This window comes from Chaetodon trifascialis, chromosome 13 (assembly GCF_039877785.1).
Source record: "Chaetodon trifascialis isolate fChaTrf1 chromosome 13, fChaTrf1.hap1, whole genome shotgun sequence".
NCBI classification, from domain to species: domain Eukaryota; kingdom Metazoa; phylum Chordata; class Actinopteri; order Chaetodontiformes; family Chaetodontidae; genus Chaetodon; species Chaetodon trifascialis.
The window spans coordinates 10,016,708-10,041,436 of NC_092068.1; the positions used below are offsets into that span (position 1 = coordinate 10,016,708).

Genomic DNA, 24,729 nt, shown 5'->3' on the forward strand with positions numbered 1-24,729 from the left:
GCTAGTAGGTGGATGTTGCTATCTTTGCACAGAGCCCCTTTCCAGTCTTTATGCTAAGCTAATTGCTGCTGGCCGTAGCTTCATGTTCATTTGCAACATGCTATCGATCTCCTCATCTAACTTTTGGCAAGAAAGCAAATAACTGTGTTTCCACAAATGTCGAACTATTCCTTTATGGCTCCCTTCCCTCAGCATACCACCGTTGAGTGTGATGAAACTGTTCATTTGCACTTTTATACCATCGGCTCTTTATTTCTCTCCTTATCTCTCCATGTCATTCTCTTCTCGCTCTCCCTTGCCGTTTCCGCTCCTTTCTTTCTCCCACACCTGCTATGTTTTATGGCAACGACAAAGGGGACCTTAACCTTGAAACATGATAGAGCAGCCCCAACTCCCACACTACAATCATCTAAAAAAGAAGAAAAAAAAAGATCACTCCTGTTCTCCTTTACTCGAAATGTAACCTTGGTGTAACTTTTGTATTTTATTATATTTTCTTGGGCTCGCAGAACTCTGTTGCCGTATCACCCTGTGCAGCTCGGCAGCTGCAACCCACTCGTTCACCCGAGAACTACAAAGTGGGTTTGACGCCTTGCATCTTGTGTAACCGTGGTCTTTGAAGACTTTGGCTTTGAGCTCTGTGTCTCATCAATTCCCTACGCAAAGCTAAATTTGAATCTGAGGCGAGCGCACAAGGGGGTAGCTTATCTGCCCCACTCGTTTAATGTTATTCATTCATGCACACTATTTTTACGACAGGCAGTGCATGCACAACAAGTTTACATTTCTGTTGTTTATGTAACCACCTTCAGTCTACATATGGATGTGTATGTGTGTGTGTGTGTGTGTGTGTGTGTGTGTGTGTGTGTGTGTGTGTGTGTGTGTGTGTGTGTGCATGCATGCTTCGAGATGACAGTACAGCAACTTAACTTTGCACAAGGGACAGGAAGCACTGGTTGCTTTTCTAGGCTCTATGAATAGTGATGGGCCCCCTCATACATTGAAGGCATAGCTTGTATTGTTCATGTATTCTTGTCTCACAACATTCAGCATGAAATTTAGGAGATGCCATGGAGAAAGAAAAAGAATCGATCTGATCACCAGCCTGGCCAGTCGTGGCTCTTTCTGGGTCATGCTTTGATGTGAATCCATGTCTCAACAAGAGTGAGAGCAGAATACAGAAAATGGAGTGACACAGATATCTCCCCATTTCCAGTCTACGAGGGAGCCGCGCCATAAAGCTAGTGGTACTTATCACAGCAAATTCCTGACTTATTTGTCATGTGGGGCTCTGGATTTGTCACGTCAAATCTGCTTTTCTCAATGAACTGGGGAGGGAGATTACAGGCTCATAGTCAGTGAGATAATAACGGCGAGTCTGGCTTTGACTCTCAAATGAAAGTCCTCAAGAGGGTTACAGGGGAGAATAGAGCCACGTCGTACACAACGTCTGATTCTCACGCTAACACTGAAGCTCCTTTTGTGTCCTTCGGGAAATATGATTTTCCTCCCCCCCCAATCCCTTTGAAATACTGGTCAGCCTTGCGATTGTGCAGTGAACCTAAGCCGCAGAGCCACGCCACTCTTTCCTTTCCTTCAGCTTTTCACTTGCCACCAAATCCTCTTCAAGACTGAGATGATCCACCATGCAGCTGAATGCGCTATCAATATGATGAGAGCAGTCGCTGAAGAAAGCAGTTGTTAGTCTATTCTCTCTGTCTGATCGACTTACATGCATTTCATTCGACTGTTCTTGCAATTTTCTCCCCGATTCATCTCTTACATTTCAGCCCTCAGCACCAGTTTTGTCAGATTTGAGTCCTCTCCTCCACACACTGTTGATTTACGTCAGCATAGTGCCATGCAAGCTCACAGTGACATATCCCCCGTTTGCTTAGAGATTCAGCTGAGCTCCATCAATATCCTCCATCTGACCTATTTTACACTAAAGCCTTGATCTCGCTCTGTGTTTGTTTGGAGTCTATTTGCAGCTACTGTGATGATTTGATATCACCGCCGACAATATGAGCAACTTGTTGAGTTTGTTTTCAAACCACAGTACTGCTTTCATTAGCATATAAAAGGCCCCTTTTTTAATATCCTTATCTAATTTGAGGTGTTTCTCTCCATAAATTATTTCACAGGGCAGGGGAGTCAATCAGACAGATAAGTTCTCGACCATTTATTTTCACCAAAAAAGCCTGCATTGCTGGACTTGATTTGAAGTTAATGGACTTGTAGATGATTAATGAATCAATTATTGGATACAGCATCTGATGTCTGGGCGGCTGCAGCGGCGACACTGACAGCTTTTCAAATTGAAAGAAGCACAATCGTTGTGGAGACTCGCACGCTGCCAACTCAATGTGTGCCTGTAATTATAAATGCATGAAGTAATTAACAAACAAGTCCACTGCGAGGCCGTTACACGCCGGGTCATTTAGGGTCAGCGGCAAGGGACGGGTGGAGAGTGGAGCTCCCAGATGATTGCACTTTGTCTGATAAGGACGGTAACACAGATTGAGTTAATCTTGTAGAAAGAAATGCACTGTAGGCTTTTAGTCCTGATGACGCTCAGTGTGAGGCCTCTCACTCACATAGCTCAATGAAAAGCTAAGTGAACTGAACCCCCCCTTCCCTCCACCACCACCATCCACACCCTCTCCCTCTCCATGCCCGCCCCACTCCATTCTTCCAGAGGGATGGCTTGTTGACATCCATTAGGAGGTTTCCCAGCATTGAGCCAGACCAGGAAAGAGGGCTAATGATGTAATTCCCTGAGAGATGACATTAAAATGTCAAAGTGCGGCAGCTGACATCATCCATTTAGCACACATTTTCCAATAATATACATTTGTCTTCCTTTTTTTCTCTCAGCTTTTCTTCCTCCAAACTAGAGCTCCCCACCCATCCCTGTGCCTCCAGGCTTTACTTAGGTGTGCAGCCACACGACGGAGGATAGCCTGGAATACAGGGGAGGTATCGTCAAAGCCTATCTTCCCCTGCAGCTATAAATGCCCTGCTCCAGAAAGCAGTGCTTTGAACAGGCTATGTGTGTCGCCTTACATTCATCCCTCCCTTTTTTTAAGCCTCAGCTAATGCTAATTCGTCTTGTCGGTACAACAAAGATCCTCGTGCCCTCATTCCTCTCTTACAATTCCTGCCACATGTAGGAATGGCCGCTGGATGATTTTAGGTCAGCTGTGTGTGTTTATCCTTTTGGTTGTGTTAGGATGTGTGACAGAATGAAGAGAGCATCTTTCATTTTCTACCGTGCCTTTCATGCTGGTCAACAAACACAGTGTTTTTCAGAGGAGATCTAGAACCTGAATTATATTTCTATGAGGGAGACTTGACAGCTCTCTATTCTTCAGCCCAGCGAGTGGGCAGGCTCAGACGTCAATAATGGATGCTTGAAGGCAGAGTAAGTAGACGTGAACTGGAAGCAGAGAAGGAGGGCTGCGCCTCAGTTAATAATGAATCAATTGATCCCCCTGCAGATGATGGATCGGGTTGCCATGACGACAGATGCAGTGTTACCCAGAGCGTGGAGAAGTGGTTTGTTTCCCAGAACCGTATCCGTAACCAATCAAGGCTGTGAGTGGATCCTGGCTTTTAAATGTATGGTGACGCAAGATATGGCTAATATCGGAGCTGAAAACAGAAAGTGTGAGGCGGCGGATTAATGCAGCCAGACAGGATACTCTCACATCATGTTGTGTAATTCCAAATCCGTTCTTCTAACCATGAGCACAGATGAGAAGATGCTGCAGGTGTGTGAGATTACACTGGGAGCCGTTCCCTCATTAATTTGCCCCTCCTTTGATGAATGTTGCAGCGCTGAATACACATGTGGGTTTTTTTGGTGCATGTAGCGCCGGCTTCCAAAAACACACATGTTTACCGTGTCTGCGTGCGTGCGTTCTGTTGCCGTGGCAACGTGGCTGATGCTGGGTCCAGCTGGGACCACGTTGCCAAGTAACAGCTGAGTTATGAGAGTGGAGGAGAGGAGCGTGGGCGTTGGGAGGAGGAGAGGGTGAAGGGAGCGCTGAGGATACGAGGACTTCTACAAAGACGGCGAGCAACAAAGACTGGGAGCATGGGCAGGGGGTGGGGGGGGGGGTACCCTTTATTTGGGTTAGAGCTCCGGATTGAAAAATAAGATGTTTTTCCTCTCTCTCTGCACCTTCATGCCAGAGAATATTAATACTTGGGTGCATCACAAACCATCTATACGCTCTGGAAAAGACACACAAACAAAATAAGCCACGCCAGCAGCATGAGTGATGTGCTCGGTACTAAACAGCAGCAGGGAAACTCTGATCGCTCCTTTCATGAACAGAGGTCTGGAGTAATGAGTGTAGCGCTGTGTGTGCAGAGGTCTGGCCACACTGACCCTGCTTAGAACATGACTACACAGAGCTCGCAGCCTGTAATGACTCACAAGCAGGCAGAAATATCAGAAACAGTCCAGCTCCAAAGCCCTCAGCCGTAAATGATTGTGTGTCCTTGTAGTCCACGAGGCTCGGGCATGGAGCAAATGGCCCGCTGTTGAGTCAGCAGTGGTTGAGCATACGGACAGGGAAGGTTACACTGAGCTCACTTTTGAGCTCAGTTTCATGGCTCTACTGCAGAAATGTGGCCTGTAATCCATTAATGAGTTAATGGTTTGAGATAAGAGCAGCTGGTCGTGTTTTTCAGCCACCCGGATTCTTTCATAGACATTCATAGACCCCATCTGTGTGTCAGGTCAGTATAATCAAAGGACAGCAGTATGTTCCTACCATTCATCAACTCCTTTACCTGGCGAGGCAGCTGGATTTGTGTTTCATGAGATCGCGCAACGTGAGAATCCATCTTGCCAGCATGTGCTTGTGGCCAAAGTACAAATATTTGGACCAATCAGCATCTGATGAGGAACTACTCTCAGCCACAAGTGTGGTTTGGGTGTGATGACGGCACGACAAGGCTGGCTCCTAAAGTGGTTAGCGTAGATGCTGCTATAGCATCAGTTATATCAGACTATTTCTTCACTGAAAGAAGAGCAAAGAATGGCACTGAAGGCTTTTCTCCATGGAAAACATGTTTTCACTTTCCTGGCTTTGCCAAGACTTTCGCTCTCCTGCCATGTCATGTGGTTCGTGTGGTCCTGCAATGTGATTGGTTCAAGTTAGCCTTTGATAGATGGCGAGAGACAGATGGTTCACCCAATCACCTGCCAAGTATTTTTTGAAAGTTCCTGCCCTTTTCCAAACAGTTTCCATGGACGACTTCCCAGATAGTTCTGCATAACAAACCATCTGGCCCGTCAGGTTATCTCCTCCTCCGACCTGCTCACTCTCTCAGATACTCCCGTGAATAATCTGGACCCAACCTTCAATCTGCCTCCACCTCCTTCCTCATACTCAACATGATTATGCAGTTTTCCTGTCATATCAGTGTTGTCTCTGGCTTCTGGCTCCAATGCTTTTGTTCGTGCTCATCAAGACCACATTTTTCTGGCTTCCGCCGGCTGAGCAGTCTGATTTGTCACCATGGAAACTGGCCACGAAGTGCCTTGGTGCTACATTTGGGATTAATTGTCGCCCCCGACGCAACACACACACACTCTTAGATACACACTTACTGCTGAAATCACTGTATTTGTCGCTGTCTTTGTTATAATATTCTCATGCTCCAGTACTTCTCAACAATAAACCTCCGACACAAAGCCCCTGAAATCCGGAGTGAAATAGCTGAAAACAACAAACTCCACAAAACAAAACAGCTATTGAAGTTCCTGGAGCGGTTCCCAAGCTGCTCGATCCAAATATGCTTGATGAATTTTTAGCCTGGGAAATGTGAAATTTAATGCTCTGTGCACAGCTGACACATTCAGTCCTCGGCTAAAGGTTGCGCTAAGTGACATGTCAGAGATCAGAGGACGTCGTGTCCGTCCAGATTTGTGCAGTACAGGAATCACAGGCAGGACGAACCAGAAAAACAAAAACAATGGAGCCAGCGTGGCCCCATCTTTATATAACAGAGCTTGCCTGTGGCGATTGTGCAATGCAGTGCAGTTGTCTGGGCTGATGTAAACAGAGCCTTAGTGCCTCTGGAGGCTCAGCCATGTGCCTTGATGCAGCAGTTATGGGCACATGCCCTACTTTCATAAATCAGAGCTGGAAAAAAAAGGAAACAGCGTGAGGGGAGACGAGGAGGAGGGGTGAGAGGGGATACCGAGTGAGCAGCAGAGGGAGGGAGAAAGAGTTTTAGAGGGAGGGGGGGTGCTGAACAAGGCTCATATTGATGTTCCAAACACAGCTGCAGGCGTCAGCTGACTAGCTGGCCTGGAAGCAGCCCCATGCTCTGCCTCCTGCCTTTATCAGCTTACACTGTGACCTTTCTCTCTCTACTGGAATAGATCCCCCCCTCTAAACCTAACCCCCCACCCATATCTGGCCCCTTACCACGCACTGTCCACACAGCCCCGATGACTCCGGACCCTGTCTGTCCTCTCTGACATCTGACTTCTGCCGGGGGTTTTTGGATCTGCATGCCTCCAGAAACACTGGCTCTCTTTTCAGTGCATCAGCACTTTCGTTTGCCTCACATGGCTCGGTTTTCAAGCCTCGCCCCACGCTCTTACACAACTCACCATGAAGTCACTTTTACTCCTCACGTCCGCACCCGATGGCTTAGGATAAAGACAGAGCGGTGATGAAGGGCTCGGTTACTGTGCAAATACATGTCAGTTCAGCAGGATTGTTAGGTGATGTGCGGTCCTCTCGTGTCAGATGTCTATAACGCGTTCCTCGAAACAAAGACGGAGAGCAGGATTTGGATACCATGCTTAAGCTGACAACTCAGGTTTGGACATATTTAGTGAACCTGAAGTTAGCATCGGTTCAGGGTGAGTTTGAAGCAGCAGCTGTTGTCGAGAGTCTGTCCCTGAGGGCCAGTAATCAGCAGAGGTAACTGTCAATCACAGGTCTGCAGGCCTCATGGGCTTTTTCTCAGAAAGACGCCCCCTCCATGCACACACACACACACACACACACACACACACACACACACACACACACACACACACACACACACACACACACACACACACACACACACAGCACACCTCCCCTTGATGACGCTTTTCAAGTGTTACTGGATAGTGTTTCTATGGGAGCTGTCCACCCACACACATACAGCAGCACCTCCCTCACCTCCCCTCCCAACTGTTTGCAGGAAACACTCATCCTTCTCTGGAGATGTCGCTCGCGGCAGCTCATGCACTCATAAATCCTGGGCTCCTTTCTGGGAAATGAAGGGCTTGAAAGATACATACATACACACACTGAGAATGGGGGGGGGGGGCAAGGAAAGGCAAAGCACAGCTTGCCAAGTATATCTCTAGCGCCTTTTTGACAGTGAAGAGGTTGGATTGAGTGTCTGCTTCCAGTGGGAGGCAAATAAGGAGCATATTCTGCGCTTCCCCGGTTACTGTGTGAGAATCGGAGACACTGCGGTGTCTAGGCAGACCTCAGCGATACCAGAAAACATCACAGGAATGAGAAGTGTTTGGCGGTGGAGGACAAAGAGGGACGGATGGTGGGAGCAAATAAGAGGGAAGGCGAGAGACAGAATAGAAGCGTTTAAAGGCAGCCATCGCCGGCTTCAAATGTCAGTCAGCTCCCGGTGAGACAATGGAACACAGCTGTTGCTCAGATTTGAACTGCAGCTGTCTGTCTTTTGTTGGCACTATTTGTGTGTACATGTGGTCACGGGTTGTGTTTGAACATAGGGCTGCTATGAAGTATTATAGCAAGATTAGTGCGTACAATATTCCAGTGTAAGAGGGTGGATCGAGGTCACAGGGAGTTGCAGAGAGAGACACATGAGTAGGTGGCGAGTATGTCAGATGTTCCTGATTTAGAAACCCTAAAGCAAGAGGCAGAGATGAGGAGGGGTGGGGTGGCAAAGGGGCTGCGGTGCTCAGTCTGGAGTGGGTCGTAATAGTTTGGGGTTGAGGGTCAAAGAAGGGGAGGGAGACGAAGGATGTAACTGCGAAGGGCATCTCACTCACTCAGAAAAATTCTCATCTGATTGAGATTTGAGAGACGAATCTGCAAATGAAATTAGATGGCTTTCCTTGGCGGGTTCGTGACTAAAACGGCCGCAGCGTCCGCCACGCCTGAAAACTCCTTCGAGTGCCTCATTATCAGTGTCATCCGCGGATCATCGCAGAACATCTCATCCTCATCTCGGCTGCCTTTTGATCATCCTCCAGACAATGCGCCATTAGGCCTGGGCTGATTTTCTAAAGCACAGCTCAATTACTCAAGGGGAGTTTCATTAGCATATCAGAAAGCACAGGCGTGACTCTGCAAATAAAAGAACACATTAGATCCCCCCCTACAATGTGTTTCAATTATTCATATAATGTAAGAGTGAGCTGATAGAACCGAATCACACCTTGGTCGGCATTCAGCTGAGGAGATTAACATTTTCTGAGTTGTCCCTCGAACACACACGCTCGCGTCTGAGAAGTTTAACTCGAGCCGGTGGTGTGAGTGTGCTGGCCTACCGCACACAGGCGATTAAGCAGCCTGACAATATGCCTTAGCGTCAGTATGCCTTAAATGTCACTTTTCACGCAACACCATTTTGTCACAGTAGTTCAGACTGCCACCTTGGGTGCCCAGTCAGTGCCTGCTCAACTACACAAGACAGGGCTCCTCAATTATTCATAAGAGGCAAAACATGTGGTCTCACTTTGCATGTCTGTATGTGTGTGTGTGTGGGTTTTTTTGTTTTTTTTTGGGGGGGGGGGGGGCATGATTCTCCAGAAATGTGTCTTGTTCTGGAATTTTAGCAAAACAGGGATGATGAACTAGCACACAGCTAAACAATGAAAATGTCAGTCAGCGCCATTGATCCCAAAACCGCCACCATCATGAAGGCACCTCAGCCTGTGCGGATCAGATGAGTCAGCAGTATGTTACAGGAATTTGGATCGCGGAAAAGCATCCAGAAGATTGGCTCTCGTGGTTTGGAGCTTTGCGTGCAGCGAGGTTGAAAGATGAGGGATTGTAAACTTCAGCCCGAGTACAGAGGGAGATTCCCTGAATAATATATCAGCCCTTTGATTCAACCTCATCCTTACTATTTTTTTGCATGCATGAGTAAATTCCTATGCGTGCTTGTCTGTGCAGCTGCCTGCTGCAGTGCAGGGCTCTGCGTCGCCGCTGCTGTCGTACATAAAGAATGTGTGAATATGTGTGTGTGTGTCAGCCACTGACTTTGTGTTCATTCCACAGTAAATTGATCTGGCTGCTCACTAGACTGGATGGAAAAGAGCCCGGGGCGAGAAGTGCTCACTCCATCAGCAGATGGGAGAGCCCACTGCGTTGCCATTGCAAGGCATTCCTCCTCACTGGGCATGCTCAGTGGGCCACGCCCCACACACCACCATCCCCTTTCCTCCCAGGGCCTGTTTGAACCAGTCAGTTGGAGGTGGCGGTGGTGCTCTCTCTTGTTTCTCATCTGACCTTCAAAGGCAGGCATGGGGACAGTAGGTTGACAGGGGAGGAAGGGAGGAGGGGTGTTTTTCTAAAAGCTCTTTGGGTAGCAGGGCTGATATGTCACTCATTATTTCCACTCTGTGCTTTGGCTCTGTCACAGCCCTCGGAGAGGCATGCAACAACCCTGTGCTTTGCACGCAGTGCTACCAGGGGCTTCACATTGAATTTAGCACAATCTATCGCCATCGTCTTATATTACTAATTCCTGGCTGTTTGATTTTAAACTAACAGCTGATAAGGAGTCTCTTAAATGTGCATATCACGTTGACATTATCAAAAAATACGCAAATATCCTGCTTAAACGGATTTAAAAAAGGGAACTTGTGTAATGTTCACCCAGAAGGGTGAATTACAGGGAAGTGAAATCATTTTTGTCACTGTACGCTTCAGTTGTTCAACCTGATAAAAATGAAAATGGAAATTAATTTCAACTACCCAAAGTGAGGTCTCACATATTTTGCTTGAAAAAGAAGTGTGCAATTAGAGGTTCAGTGCTTTTCTGAGAAGGTGTAAGTACGTACAGGAGATTGGTTTCTAAATTCACAGCAGCTATTTCAAGTTGGATCTATCTCACCGTATTAGAGTTAAAGAAACTGGACACAAAGATTCAGATAAAACAAGAACGACGTGTAAACATGCAGAGAGATAAAACCGCTGCAGGTACAGAATAGTATGATATCATTGCAGCTTATGAGTGGCAGCATTTTGTCTCCACCTCATCATCACCATTATCATTGCAAACTGCTGACGATGCAGAGGACTGAATCACAGGCTGAATTCCTCCGTGAGTCACATGGCAAGCTACAAACAGAAAGACCTTTTTTTTCTCTCTTCTCAAATCTAAATCCCTCAGGCTTTTACACATTCTCTCTTTGTCTTGCCACCACATTCTGCTTGTCTCTGGTCCTTCCGTCTTTGTTCGCTCCCCTCTCTGACTCGCGCGGCCGGCTTCCTGTTTATGTCAGGCGAGCATCAAGCCAATCAGCTGTGAAGGCTGTGATCCTCCTCGTAGCTATTTACTACCCTGTGGTCTGTTTAAAAAAAGACTGAAAGCGAGCTGAGCTTGATGCAGGCTGCTGAGTAAGCAGACACGCAAAGCTCCAATCAGAGTCCACAACTGACCTATATACATCCCTGCTTATGAAAGTGTGTGTATCTGCCAGTGTATTTTTACTTTCTGAAATGTGCTGCTGCTCACTTGGTGAAGTGCTCATTTATTTGCTTATCGTGTTTCTCACAGCGCAGCAGGATCTGCACGCTGACATTTTTTGTTGCCGCTGAGGGCTGGAATGTGCTGGTTTGCAAGTTTTGAAGATAACAAAGCAGCATGAGGCGGCTGCGTGTAAACTTTGGATGAGGTCACGGTCCGCCAACGCAGCACGCTGTGACATGAGAGGGGATTTTGCTCTGGGTTCTCCCTTGGTGGTGTAATACCTTTGCTCTGTTTTGCTGTTGCCTTGTTGCCCCTGTGCACATTTCAGATTGCAATTGCAGGTTATCAAAACTGCAAGCCTTAGCTTCACATCTGTTATTATATGGTTGGAGCAAAGTGCAGACTGCACTGAAAACAACAAGAATAGACTACGTAGAGGCCTGTTCAGAGTCCAGCCAGTGCCAGTTTCCACTTGGAGTTCACAGTGTGCTATAAATCTGTTGGACAAGGAGAAAATATAATCAGGGCTTTGCGGGGCGTTTGAGTTCACTGCAGCATTACATGAGTACTAATGTCTGATTCAACACTGGCTCTAGCAAAGATGCCTGACATTCAATGTTTACACCCCCCCAATGAAAGCTGCTAGTCAGACAGTCTGATAGCTCGGCCTGGAATTAGATTCAGGAAGTCATGAGATTTCCAGGTGGCTTGGCTTTCCTCGAATTGTTAAGCAGGGATTTTTCAAAGCGTTGCCAACACACATTAAACTGAAGAAACCCTTCTGTAACGACTTACACCGATATGCTTCCTGTGCTTATCGCACATGGCAATGTCTAAATCCAAGAAAAAAATACTGAACACTTTTTAAAAATCTGTCCCCATTGAGAGCATAAATAAATAAACCTCTGCTCAATTCTCTTCCTCCACATTTGATAAAGAAAAAAACACGCAACTGGGAGAAAATAGTGGAGGAACACTCGAGCGCTTGGACCTTTTCAGAGAGAAAAGAGGCTCCTCGGTGCCATCATTCGATACACAGAAATGCATGAATAATGAATGTGTGCTGAACTCCTGCTGAACCTTCTGCACCAGCACAGAGCCAGAGATCAGCACATGGCATCCAGCACACACGCACGCACCCAGTGACCTCTGCAAAGCTCCAAACATGCGCGGCAATCTGCTGTGGAGTATTGTGTCTGCTGTGTGAATCATTACACCGAGCTGCACCTGGCTGCAGTAACAGAGAGGACTTTTCCTTTGATAAACCTGCCGACCGTTGGGAGGTGGCGGCGGACGCGGCAGACCAAAGTGGAAAGATAAACTGATGACCGACCGGTACTGGAGCAGTTACAGATCCCGCCCTTCTGGCAGCTTAAGTGTGTGTGTGAGCGGTTCAATATTTAACCCTTGTGTCAACAGCGTCAGTGTGTCACAACAGCATTCCTGTGAGGCACTCGTCTTGTGACAGAGCGGTTTCATAATGGGAACGCTGCGCTGCTGTGACCCGCATGCATTGTTTTGTGGCAGGAGGAAAGAGCTTTGTTTAGGTCGGTGTTGGATGACTTGTAGCCTGACGAGTTTCATGTCACTACATGTTGTGTGTTAATGAGCAAGCTTGACTAGTCCAAACAGCAAGCACAGCACCCTGTTTACCCAGAATAAGCCTCTCTCTGCTCTTCCTCCTCCCTGTAAATGGTTAACTTGGCAGGGATCATGTGAGAGCTGGAAAGCTTTTTTTTTTTTTTTTGGCAGTTACATAGGAGGTGAACTTTGCTCGTCTTGTTGTTAGGCAACGGCGTTTTTGATCAGAGTGCTTGTATCATGTGAGCAGAAACAGGGAGAGAGCGGAGCACGTCACACAGCCTCAGGAAGGAAGACAGAAATGAGCGCTGTGCAAAGAAGCTTCTTGATGAGCAATGTAGATATGTACATGTGGAAATAAAAGTGTGGAATTGAGGGAGGGTGGTGTGTTGTGCTTCAGGGCAACCTAGGGTGTAGCCAGACCTGCCTGTCAGTGTGAAACCATTTCTGCTTCAAGGCTGTCTGACTCCTCCCTCACATTGTGTGGCAACAAGGTGGAGGTGAACTTTATCCCTCTTTGTTCAGAGAGCTTTCACATCATTTGCATAGTGCAAGGTCAAGTTACACATCTGTGTCCCTGCCGAACAATGTGGATCCCATCACTTGATGCGAGAATGGGAGGGGGTAATCACAACCTTTTATATGTTAAAACAGTTTGAAACCTGCCCAAACCTGTATGCCCACTGTGTGAAACAACCCCAATACACACCCAGCGTTACATTACCATCACGAACTGGAACTGCACAGATAACATCCACCACTCCCAGCTCGATGTGCCCTTTGGACAGGCAGGTTTTCTGCAAACACATGGTGTAAGACGGCTGTCTATCAGCAGCCAGCTTGTAGTCGTTACAAATTTGCACAGTGCTACCACGCGGGTTCATATCACCTTGGGCTTATCAGGCTCCTCCAAGGGCACTGAACTTTCCCACAGTGCTCCCTCCGCTCTGTCCTTTCGTGTCCCTTTGGGACTTCAGTGTTGCGTCAAGGCTCTGCTATTCACCCCATGCGCTTCCCACAGTATTAACGTACCACTTCATCTGAGCTTGTTGTGGCGACTGTGACTAAACTATCCACTATGTGCCTGTTGAGAATAATGACTGTATGCATGACAACATCTATCACTGCCTTTGTTGCAAAACTAGTTTGTCATAGATGAAGTTCAAGCTGAGGTAATGTGAACTGTCATCACTTTCATTTCAGTAAATAATAGGGACTGGGAGTGTTTCCATGAAAGCACTGGGGGAAAAAATATTTATTAATTATGGGGTCTTATTTATGTAGTGCTGGCCATTATTCCTGTCAGCAATAATATTTTACTCACAAGGCTCTGAAAAAAAAGTTTGGACAAAGTTAAACACATCTACTAATAAAATGTAAATGTAGATTTAACGTTCTCTTTGCGGTTTCTGGCCTCGCTGCTGTAGGTATGGTTCACATTACTCCTCAGACGGTTTGTTATACATTCAGCACAGCTCGCGAGTTTTCTCCGTTAGCAATGATAACAATAGCCTGATTTACTTAGAGGCTACATCAGCACCGATATATTTCTGTTTTAAAAAGCACATTTACTATGTTTACTCCTAACGGCCACACTATTCCGATGTTTTAGAACAACGCAGACACCCACGTTCACTCGCTCATGATCAGTCATGACGTGTCCTTCCCTGATTCGTCAGGCCCCTACCACATGACCAGGAAGAAACTAAGCAACATCAGCCTGTATATATCTATGAGCCTTGTCCACCAGCAGTTCATTCAGCATGGATAATGGATTACAGGTGTTGCTGACCTTGCTGTCTATGCTAGCAGCTGTTGTGTAGTTAAATTCTGCATTTCATCATGCTACTACTGCCCATGTGTGCAGGAGGCAAACACCAGCACGTGCATGCCCAGTGTACAAGAATTGTTTTTCTGAATTGGGTGTTAAAACGCTTCAGACAGAGATTAGTGAGGACGTAGCCATACGGCAGCAGGGTCAGGTTGACAGCGCATTTTAGGAACTTTGGAGTACAACAAAAAGATGATAAGAGATCAATACTGACATTACCAGGACTCTCACTTTTGATTTTACCTTCTGACAAAGTCATACATGTTTTACTTGTTGACAGGCGGGTCACTGTAGCAGTCTCACCACGTTCCAGATTCAAGCTATTACTTTTGTGAGTATAATACCATCACAACGGATAGTATGAATTCATGGCCACAGCTATTAAAATAAGGTGCAAGTTGTAATAAACTGTGATTACCCTTTAACTTGACTGCCAGTGAATTCGCATACACACAGTTGCACTTGTCATTCCAGCTCCATTTTCTATTTCGGCTCCTCACAGCGAGCTGTTTTCTAAGACAAGGCTTTGAAGTGGATGAGGGAGGCGAGGCATCGTGTGCCCAGATGCCCTGACACTGTGGTTTTAAGGGGGCTTTATCACACAGACAGGGGGGACAGCACTCATCTCCTGCCCTCCCATCTTTCACTGTGGCGGGAGGCTGAATGTGACAACCAATGCTCCCCAGCTGCTCAGGGGCCAGGCCCGCAAAACCACAGGCGGATAATGAATGCCACACCATCGTGACAACTTGCACTTTTATGGAAAGGGGAGGAAGGACATCTCTGGCACGGACGCTCGCAGCACATGATGAAACATCCTCCATAAACCAGACAATCAAAGAGAGGGCAGTGAAGCATCTGTGGAATCCAGGACGGGAACCTCGGCTGATTTATGGCCGCTACCAAAAAAGGGCTGTTTCCAAGTAAATGTGTTTAGAGCTTAATTGCTGGAAAAGAAATATCACTTTTCAAATGTAGCCACAACATCTGTAAACAATGCATTACAGCTGCATTTATCCATGATCTTCCCTACTTTCCCTAGCCACACGCTATCTATGAACATTTCCCCCCCAACATTCAGAGACTTGAGGTTTTCCAATTGGGTCAGTATTTGCTATTCTTGGCTTTCCTTCCTCTCATAGTCATGCTATTTAGTATTCTATACATCACAGAAATGTCTCTATATACCCTTTTGCTTTCAAGGCAAATGTTACTAGAAAAGGGATAGCTTTGATCTTCTTCCAATAGCAACCCTGAAATAAATAAAGGCGTTATAAATATGCATGTTCACTCATATTTTTATGTATTATTCACCAGGGTTTTATGCAACTGTTTGGCTGAATTAATATATGCAAAGGAGTAAATTCAAATCACTAGGCCGTTTTACCAAATGGCAGAAGAGGACAGCAGCAAAGTGAAAAATGATGCCCGCTCTTGAGTACATGACATCCGAGCGCTGCGATATCTGCTGTACTGGGGATGTCAGAGTCCATTTTCCAGCATGGCAGCTCAAAAATAGACAGGAGCTCCGGTAAGAAATAAGCCTACTTTGGGAAAGTTTTATTTTGGCTCAGAGGAAGAGGTTACATAACATGTGAAATGCTCTTTCATTCCTTTTGGCTCAGCAAGAAAAAAAAAAAGCGAAACAATATGTAACCTTTGTCAAGATGCTGGAAAAAAAACTGTCCAAATACAAATGTTCCTGTGACACATGCACACACAGACACACACACCTGCTGTACGCATACATATTCATACTACTGTATGCACTACAAAGAGCCTTAACGAAGCTGGATGTGCCAAGTCCCTCTGGAGTTTGCCTGAGGATCAGCCAAGGCGTAAGAACAAACCAGCCGTACAGAAACTTGTGCAGTGCTGATGCAGGAGTGGCTGTGGACGACGCTGTGCTTCTGGGAATTAGAAACGTGTGTGTGTGTGTGTGTGTGTGTGTGTGTGTGAGAGAGAGAGAGAGAGAGAGAGAATGCAGCAGAATGACATTTTGAACATTTTGTCTGAGTCGGTTGCAAAGCTGGAATGACTGCACGGCTCAATACAGTATGCTCAACATAGAAACTATGAGTCAGGCGTGCAGCTGCCTTTTAAGGGCAATCAGTATGAATCCATTTATGTGTGCAGGTTACTCATTCTAATAGCAGCTTATGAACTGGACAACCCAAACCTCAGAGACTTCAAGCGATGTGCTGATTTTGCAAGAAGAGGCAAGGGAAAGTTTGTTTACATCAACGTCTGGTTGTGACTGAAAATATCTGGGGGGGTTTCCACCGGACAGGAAATGATGTTGTCAGCTTGCAATGCATGCAAGGTTACCTAAGCGTAACACTGCAAGGTTCAGGTCTTTCTGTTGCTGGCTACCAGAATTAACTCTGCGCTGCAACCTCCTGAAACTACCTCCTGCTTAAAAATGGATGTGAAAAAAATGTTCATTTACATCTTTCGGCGCGGATCATTTCCCCTCTCAGCCCTCTGCTCTTTACCGCAACGTCTGTCCCCCGACAAGCCCCGCAGATTAAGGGGATATGTTACCATCGTGTTTTTTTTCTAAATGGTTACACATGTGGCACATCTGGGTCCAAGCCTGACTCATTACTCACTTTTTTATGTTCCATTCTCTGCAGCCATGGCAACTGCTGCATGTTTGGCAGAAAGCTTTTGAAGGCAGTGGAAAAAGAGAGAGAGGGAGCCTAGGGAGGGAGCATAAAGGGAGAGCGAGAGAGGGAGGGAGGGAGGGAGCGAGCGAGCTCTCAGTAGTTGGCCTACATCCAGTGTAATCATGCCATGGAGCCGAAATGAGGCCTTTGGCAGCACACCAGGTTTCTGAGAACAAAGATGTGAGCTTCTAATGTTGGCGGTGGGGCCTGCTTGGCATCCTTTGCCATTTCCCAGCAGCCCTTGCCTTGGCCGACTGCCAGACCCCCCCCCCCCCCCCCCCCCGCCCCCCCTCACACACACACATACACACACACCCACTGGAACTGCAAAGAGGATCAGAATAAAGAGAGAGACTTGTTTTTCACTCGCCTCTTGCTCTGGCCCAATGACATCACCTCTGCAGCCTCCAGCCCCCAGATTCCAGCCGCCCAGCACATTTTTCCCTTTCGCCGTCGACCCTCCATTTTATTTGAATTCCACCATTTTATACGTATATCAAAGCAGACTCCTTCAAGTGCCTAATCTGTGTTTTTCCTTGTGTTTCCGTGCATGTGCGGCACAGCATTTCTCTGCATCGTGCAAACCAGGAAACTGAGTTAACCCATTCAGAAAATCAATAAGAAAATACTCAAACGAGCATTCCATTAAAAAAATACATAAGCAGGAAGCAGCTAATATGGCAGACGGATGCGTTGACATTATCTTTCAGAGCTCCCCAAATTTTATCTGTGCTCTAATCTTTGCTGTGCAAATCTGTGGCTAAAAATAGCAGCGTAAACAGGATATATAAGGTAGTTGGGGTACTGTGACAATCTCAATGGTTAGCTCTCCCTGTTACAGACAAAAGGAAAGCACATCAGTCTTAACATTCACTCTCCTGACAGTTTCCAGCCTCTGCCATTCTGTGTAGCTATTAATCTACAAGGCAGGTCACTACAACAGCTGCTTAACTTCAGCAGGATGTCCTCACACTGTCCTGTTGTAACCTCCTTTTATGTCTGTGCAACATGTTACGGTTCAGCTTAATGCGCGCCGCAGCAGTTGTGCTAAAAAGGTTATATAACGTGAATGTTGTTCTCATGGAGGAATGAAAAAGCAAGAGAAAACATCCAGGGCTGCGCTCTGCTAAGGCAGGAAACTTCAGAGAGAATTTGTAATGATTCGCTTCCATGAATAAAAGATGGCCAATATAAAATTTAACAGCCTCAGAAAGCGATAGAACAAAAATAACGTCATCTCGTCAGGCCTGCGATGCTGTCACATGCTGGGTATTCCCCTGGCCATCACCTACCTCTCACTCTTTATTTAGCTGCTTCATGTCTCAATTTACATACCGCTCGGAAAAAAAGAAGTTCAAGGCAGCATTGTACAGCTACGCCATCTGGTTTAGTGGCTAGACTCGAATGAGACGGCCGTCAGCCGGGTCACACTGTGGTGATTTTACTGTATACACGGTTCATATTGCCAATCAGAGCCATCTGTGCATGTCTGGCTTCCTCTCAGACCTTTGTCGCCTCTGCTCAGTATAACAGTGCCTTTGCTATGCAGCCGCTGTGGCTTTCTTTCTTTTTAAAAAAAAATAATGGATCTTCCTATTACAGATTCAGGTCATTTAGGATTTAATTGAATCTCAGCATGCCTCCGTCTTGCATAACAGTGTGCAGCTATTTGCTTGCACAAACATCGACGGAGTGGAAACCAAAGGATCAAAGCATTAGGCAACGGTTTCCCACCAATCTTAAGGAAAGAATTTGTTTATTCTGACCCTCGCAACAGCCGTTTCCTAACTGTGTCATAAAACACTTCCTAGTGTTGTTCACCCACAGCGGACTGAGATGTGAGTGAAAGTGGAGACTCAACACGGTGTGTTAATACAGTAGTGTACAGTGAGCGTAACGCTGACGGCACTAAAACCTCCTCATTGTGTCTCTGACTCTTCTAAAAGGGAATAATATTATTGTGTTGCAAGGTTAGGTGCCTCGTGTTAGCAGTGTTACCGAGACCATCGTGTAAAATCATATGGTGACTGCACCACAATTACATGTGATGGGTTGCAACAGATGAGCAACATGGCCGCCTCAGTTTATGGAAAGCCTTTGAAGAAAAGCCTCATGCCACAGTACGTGATCATGGCCGCAGGCAGGGAGCCAATTGGCCTGACGTCCCGTAGATGGGTGAGGCGGATGAGGGTACGTGACTAAACATCTTGCTTCCTGTTTCCAACGTCACATGGACTTGCACAAACATATCCTGCTTTGTGTCTGCAGGTTACAGACGCATTGCCTCACCCAAAGCCCGAGGCTAAGCTGCAATGAGCTGGAATGAGCCCAGATGAGAGGGAGGAATCCAAACTACTGGGACACTCCTCCGGTTCAAACCTACACTTTTACTTCAGGGGATTTTTGGCATATGACCCGTTTCTAGTCACATATTTCCCCCCTTGTCGTGTTAAACATTCAGCCTGAAAATGTTGTCATGAATCTTGTTACACCCCCCACACGAAGACATCCCTTTTTGTTCGTTTCAGCTTGAGTTTAATGGTTAAACTCAACCACTAAAAAAAAAAAACAGTCTGAATGGCTGATTCATTCCAGTGTAATTTCATTTAGTGGTGGCAGATCTGGATGACTGACTGTTCAGTGCACTAGAATAAAATGTGGGCAGAGCTATATTCATGCTGTAACCCCAGATCCATTCAAGTTTACAACACACTGGCTGGAAATCCCCATCTCATGACAGAGCTTCCTGCTTACTGGCTAATGGAGGCGCCTCTTTCTTTCTTTCTTTCTTTCTTTCTTTCTTTCTTTCTATCAACATGGCAGGGAAATAATCTAAAAACCAGTCAGCGCATGTTGAATTCACGCTGGTAAGCTGACACGAAAACGAGCTGATCCTAAAATAGTCCCTATGAATTGACTTCATTTTGCCATAAAAAATTATGCTGCTACACATTTTTTGCCAATCTCTGTATATATTTATATTTTTTAAATGCCATTGTATTACAGTAGCCTAGTTTTTGCGAGGGTCGACCCACCTCATTCATTGCACAGCAGTAGTAGTAGCAGCTCATGGCGTCGAGGCGCTGTGCATTGAGAAAAACAAGCTGCAGCGAGCGTTTTTCAGCCTGAACCGGATAAAGCTCTGAATTTAGGACAAAGCAGCAGTCAACCGGAGGAGCTGGCGACTCTCTTTTTTATCCCCTGGCGGTCCGCTGCTAACCTACAGCCACGCTTTTTCATCAAAATCTCTTTGTCGCTGCAGGCAGGCTGGTATCGGCGGACCCGGAGTCCTATTTTTTTTGCAGGTTTGATAATAATAACACGAGCTGTGGGTTATTCCCTTCAGTCAGGAGGCGGCGGTGGAAGCTGAACTGGGTGCAGTTTTGGCAGGGGTTCAAGTGATTAAATTAAAATGAAAAAAGCAGTGAGTGACAGAGGCTGCAGTAAACCGAGGGGGGAGGATGGAGGGGGGTCTGTCGAAGAAATCAAGTCAATAGAAACTGAAGTGGAAGCAGGCGTTTAGAGCTCCGTGGTGACGTCACTGCTCCACATTGAGCCAGTAGTAGAGAGTCAGTGGAGATAGATAGAGGAGCGCCGTAGTAAAGTACACACCGACATGAACTTCTCCCTCTAAAACTTCAGCGTTGTCGCTCGAAAAGTCGGGAGAAGACGAGTTTCTCTTTTTTTCCACGACGGGAACTTGCTCTTTTATTGGCTTTTAAAGGGAGCTCGGAGGGAAGCGTGAGAAGAAGACACATTTTGGGTTTGTTTTCGGGGGGTCGACGACGAGCGCTATGTCGTCCGCGGCGGTCGCTGCTTCTTCCAGGAGGCAGTCGTGTTATTTATGCGACTTGCCCCGCATGCCGTGGGCCATGATCTGGGATTTTACCGAGCCCGTCTGCAGGGGATGTGTCAACTACGAAGGAGCAGACCGCATTGAGTTTGTCATCGAGACGGCCCGGCAGCTCAAGAGGGCTCACGGGTTTCAGGAGGGCAGGTCTCCCGGGCCGGGGAAGTCGCAGCTCTCCGGGAAAGAGATCCAGGCGATCAACCACGCTGCAGCGGGAGACCCCGGCTCGCGGCCGCCGCAGCCGCTGGACCGCTACCCGCTGTCCTCCGACCGCCCGCCCAGACTGGGTCCAGAGTATCAGTCTGGCAGGCAGGCGAACGGCATTCCCGTCCCCAATGGATTTCCTAAGCCTGACGAGCCTCCGGAGCTGAACCGCCAGAGCCCCAACCCGCGCAGGAATAGCACGGTCCCCCCGAATCTAGTGCCTTTGGTTAACGGGAACATGCCCCCGGTGCACGCCGTCAACGGGAGACCGGGCCAGATGGGGCTTCCCTCCGCAATGGCCGGCGGTAGTCCCGCCGACCTGGGCAAGAGACCCGCCTCGGTCTCCAGCACCGAGCACGACAGAGAGGTGAAGGAGAAGCACAGACCGGACAGCCTCACGCCGGAGATCTCCGAGAGCCACAAAAACAGGGCAGACGCGGACTGGATGGGGAAGGGCAAAACGGTGAGGGACCTGATGGCTCTGCACACTTTCGACAACAGGTTCAAGAAGGACCATGCGGCCATGCAACAAAGGGTTATGGGCTACGAGGCCAGCGCCACGGCTTCCAAATCAGGTGAGCAACCAGTAGACTTAAAATCCACGCACACAGTGCTTATTTTGTGCAAATTTTCATTTTTCCGTCGTCTTTGTGCGAGTTCAGGAATGAGTTAATAATGAACAAATGCAGTGGCATGTCTGCAAAATTCAAGCTGCACAAACCATTATTTTTCCTCATATTTGTTATGCTGGTTGTTATTGTTATGTACCCTGTGGTGCAGCGTGGAGCATCAAAAAATGCATGTCTCCGTTCCAGGGTAATTGTTGATGCTTGTCTGAGCTGTGCAACTCAACTATGTTGTTTAACCCTTTCCCACCTCCAGACAGAGGAAAACACCCCCGGAACATGAAGAGAAAAGCATCGCCTGAACCAGAGGGAGAGGGGACAGCTGCCAAGCTCAATGGAGAAGGACAGCAGTGGTTACCACCACCTACTGACGGACTGAAAATGCCTCCAGTTCCCCCGCCAAGCTTCGCCTCTCCCCCCTCCACAATATCCCCCCACTCCCGCACCACCCCACCTGAGGCAGCCCAGAACGGCCAGTCCCCCATGGCGGCGCTCATCATGGCGGCAGACAATGCAGGTGGGAACAGCTCTCCCAAGGACGCCAATCAAGTCCACTCCACCACCCGGAGGAACAGCAGCAGTCCCCTGTCGCCGTCCTCCATGAATCAGAGGAGGCTGGCACAGAGAGATGCATCTGGTGCAGGTACCCCCCACGTGCCAGGCATGGACCAAGTGCACCCCCAAAGCATTCCGGACTCCTCGGTACCCGGCAGCATACCCCTGTGCTGCACGCTGTGCCACGAGCGTTTGGAGGACACGCACTTTGTTCAGTGTCCGTCTGTGCCCTCTCACAAGTTCTGCTTCCCGTGCTCGAGGGAAAGCATAAAGCAGCAAGGTGCCACGGGTGAAGTGTACTGTCCCAGTGGAGAGAAATGTCCCCTGGTTGGCTCGAACGTACCATGGGCTTTCATGCAAGGAGAAATCGCCACCATCCTTGCGGGAGATGTCAAAGTAAAAAAGGAGAGGGACCCTTGATTTTGTTTGAACACTTCTTTGGGGAGGGGAAGCAAAAATATGAGTATAAATATATAAATATCACATACATACCATTCAAGCAAACTAACGGACTTGTACATATTGGACCCAAGGGAAGAGTATACTTCGTAAACATGGTTGTATAATTTTTGATTTTTGAATACATTGTGTTTCTATATTTTTGAAGATAAAGGTATGTACTCATTATAATGGACTACGTTCCTCTTTGTTGATGTTTAACAAAATTCTTGATGTACTTCTAGGTCTGGTGGCAGTTCCTGTTTAACGTAGAATGTGACTAATGCTACTCTACGAGCACTTGGCAAAACTGAAATGCTTTTAGCTGTACTTGTATGCACTTGTTTAAAAATTGCCAAATACAATTTCTGATCTTGTATGAACTTATTGTCTGAGCTTGCTTCATTTGAGTGATTAAGTTACACGGGACTGTGGACAGACGATGAGACTAGGGCTCTGTGCTCTGCTACGCAGGCTTGTTGTGACAGCTCAGGAGACTTGATTTACGCTGCACAACATGAGTAGGCTACTGTTTCACGCTGCAGAACGGCAGCTTTTCTGCACACACGCCTTCTTCGTGATTCGTGGAGAAAAGCATGGCTGGAAAAAGAAGCCAGACACATTGTCCCAAATTTGCTCCAGTTTGTGCATCGCTGTAAGTGATTGCAGCGTACAGGAATAGGTGCCAAGTCATGTTCAGTCAGCTGGAATCTGTTGAGTCAGTAATGTGAGGAAGTGCATGATTGTCAACATGATACCATAGTGTAGGCATGTTGTGTAACCACAAATTAGGACTTTTGCTGAAATTAACCACTCTGAACGACATTCTTAGGTTTTCTACTGGCGCGACACATTTTCAAGCTTGTGTGCACAGTCTGAAGATGCTGATTTTAGACGAATCTGTTATTTTTCATATAACCATATGTTTGATTCACGAAGCAGTTAACAAATTCTGAATAAAAATAAGTATTTCAAAGACCCTCCAAGCATGAGCTGGACACATTAGCACTGCAGCAACACCCCTTTACTTTCAATTTAAGCATTTAGTGTGGTGCACTGAGCCACACGAACGCACACCAACACTGATACTACTGCATTCTCCCTCATGCTAGGAGCAGATTTCTGCCTCAGTATGCAGTGTGTGCTCTTCCAGAGTAAACAATAACGCTGTTGCTGCCTTACATACCAACCTCGCTCTGTATCTCCAGATGCAAATGTAATTGTTGCAGATTCATAGCAGCACAGCCATAAAAACAGCAATCTCCGTTATGGCAAGTAGGCAGCCAGACTCATCTCTACAAAGCAATGAGCGGCTTATGGGGTCGTTAAGAGACAAACTGCAGTTGTTACTGTGTCTGCAAAAGAGAAGCAATCTTGAGACTGTGTTCGCTCCCTCAGACAAAGAAATGTCACTCCCATGTAGCTGACGCTGCAGCAAACGGACACTGACATGGAGATTAATATCTGGCAGAGAGGGGGACTTGGTGTAGTAGGCAGTTGCATAATTATTTGACACATAATCTGCTTCCTGCTCATGTTTTATCAAGCTGTCAGTGCAGCCCTCAAAACAGCAGGTTGTTTTTTTGTTAATTAAGTGCCCACAGATGGCTCCAATGTTGCTTTGTTGTGCTTTAGTTCACTTGGTGAATCTGTTCATCAACTGGGGATTTATTGATCTCACTGCACTGACAGACGTGTTTCAAACGTATTTTGGTTTAGCCACCTCAGTGTCTCAACAGGGATTACCCGCTCCTTAATAAGCCGTGTGGTGTCCTGATGAACTGATTGATTCATAATGTTGAATGAAAACATAGCCTTTGCACCCCACTGTTTAGCCAACTAAGAAGGGCATGGATAATTATCGTCTCCCCCAATTGAGGACGCTAAAAAGGGAGCCTCGGACAAAATGAGCTCATTTAGAGCAAATGGCAGCTCTTACAGTGTGATCTGAGGCTGAATAGCATTTGACCGACAGAAACCTGTTTTTCATGGGTACGGCTTTCAAAGACAGCTGTTTGTTTATAGTCCTTTTCCGCTCTTTCATGAGTTATCTTATCAGTTGGACTTTAAACGCAACCCCAGTTTGATAAAGGGAAACGCTTTACTGAGCCCACCAACACACCCACTCCATTTTCCATCTTATAAACTGTTCTCAGAGGGGTTTTTTTTTCTTTTCATATATATTAGTTGGCATTTTGACCTGCTTGTTCCTCAAAACAGGTTGCTGGGAGCCAAACTTAAATAGCCACATGTGAGAATATCGTA

At 46.8% G+C, this 24,729-nt stretch overlaps 2 protein-coding genes across 8 annotated transcripts in view; both read left to right on the forward strand.

Moving 5' to 3' along the window:
* Window positions 1-24,729, forward strand: part of lyst (lysosomal trafficking regulator) — a 262,116-nt gene that overhangs the window by 145,073 nt on the left and 92,314 nt on the right. The gene's annotated exons all lie outside the window — the stretch shown is intronic.
* On the forward strand, window positions 19,501-22,847 carry irf2bp2a (interferon regulatory factor 2 binding protein 2a). The gene is made up of 2 exons (XM_070977804.1): window positions 19,501-21,420; window positions 21,728-22,847. The coding sequence occupies exons 1-2, from the start codon at window positions 20,586-20,588 to the stop codon at window positions 22,444-22,446; spliced, it is 1,554 nt and encodes a 517-aa protein (XP_070833905.1). The 5' UTR covers window positions 19,501-20,585; the 3' UTR covers window positions 22,447-22,847.

Excerpts from the sequence above, each read along its gene's own strand:
- irf2bp2a (XM_070977804.1), top strand. The coding sequence starts at position 20,586 with ATGTCGTCCGCGGCGGTCGCTGCTTCTTCCAGGAGGCAGTCGTGTTAT. Across the intron at positions 21,421-21,727 it reads CGCCACGGCTTCCAAATCAG|ACAGAGGAAAACACCCCCGG; the intron begins GTGAGCAACCAG and ends TCCCACCTCCAG.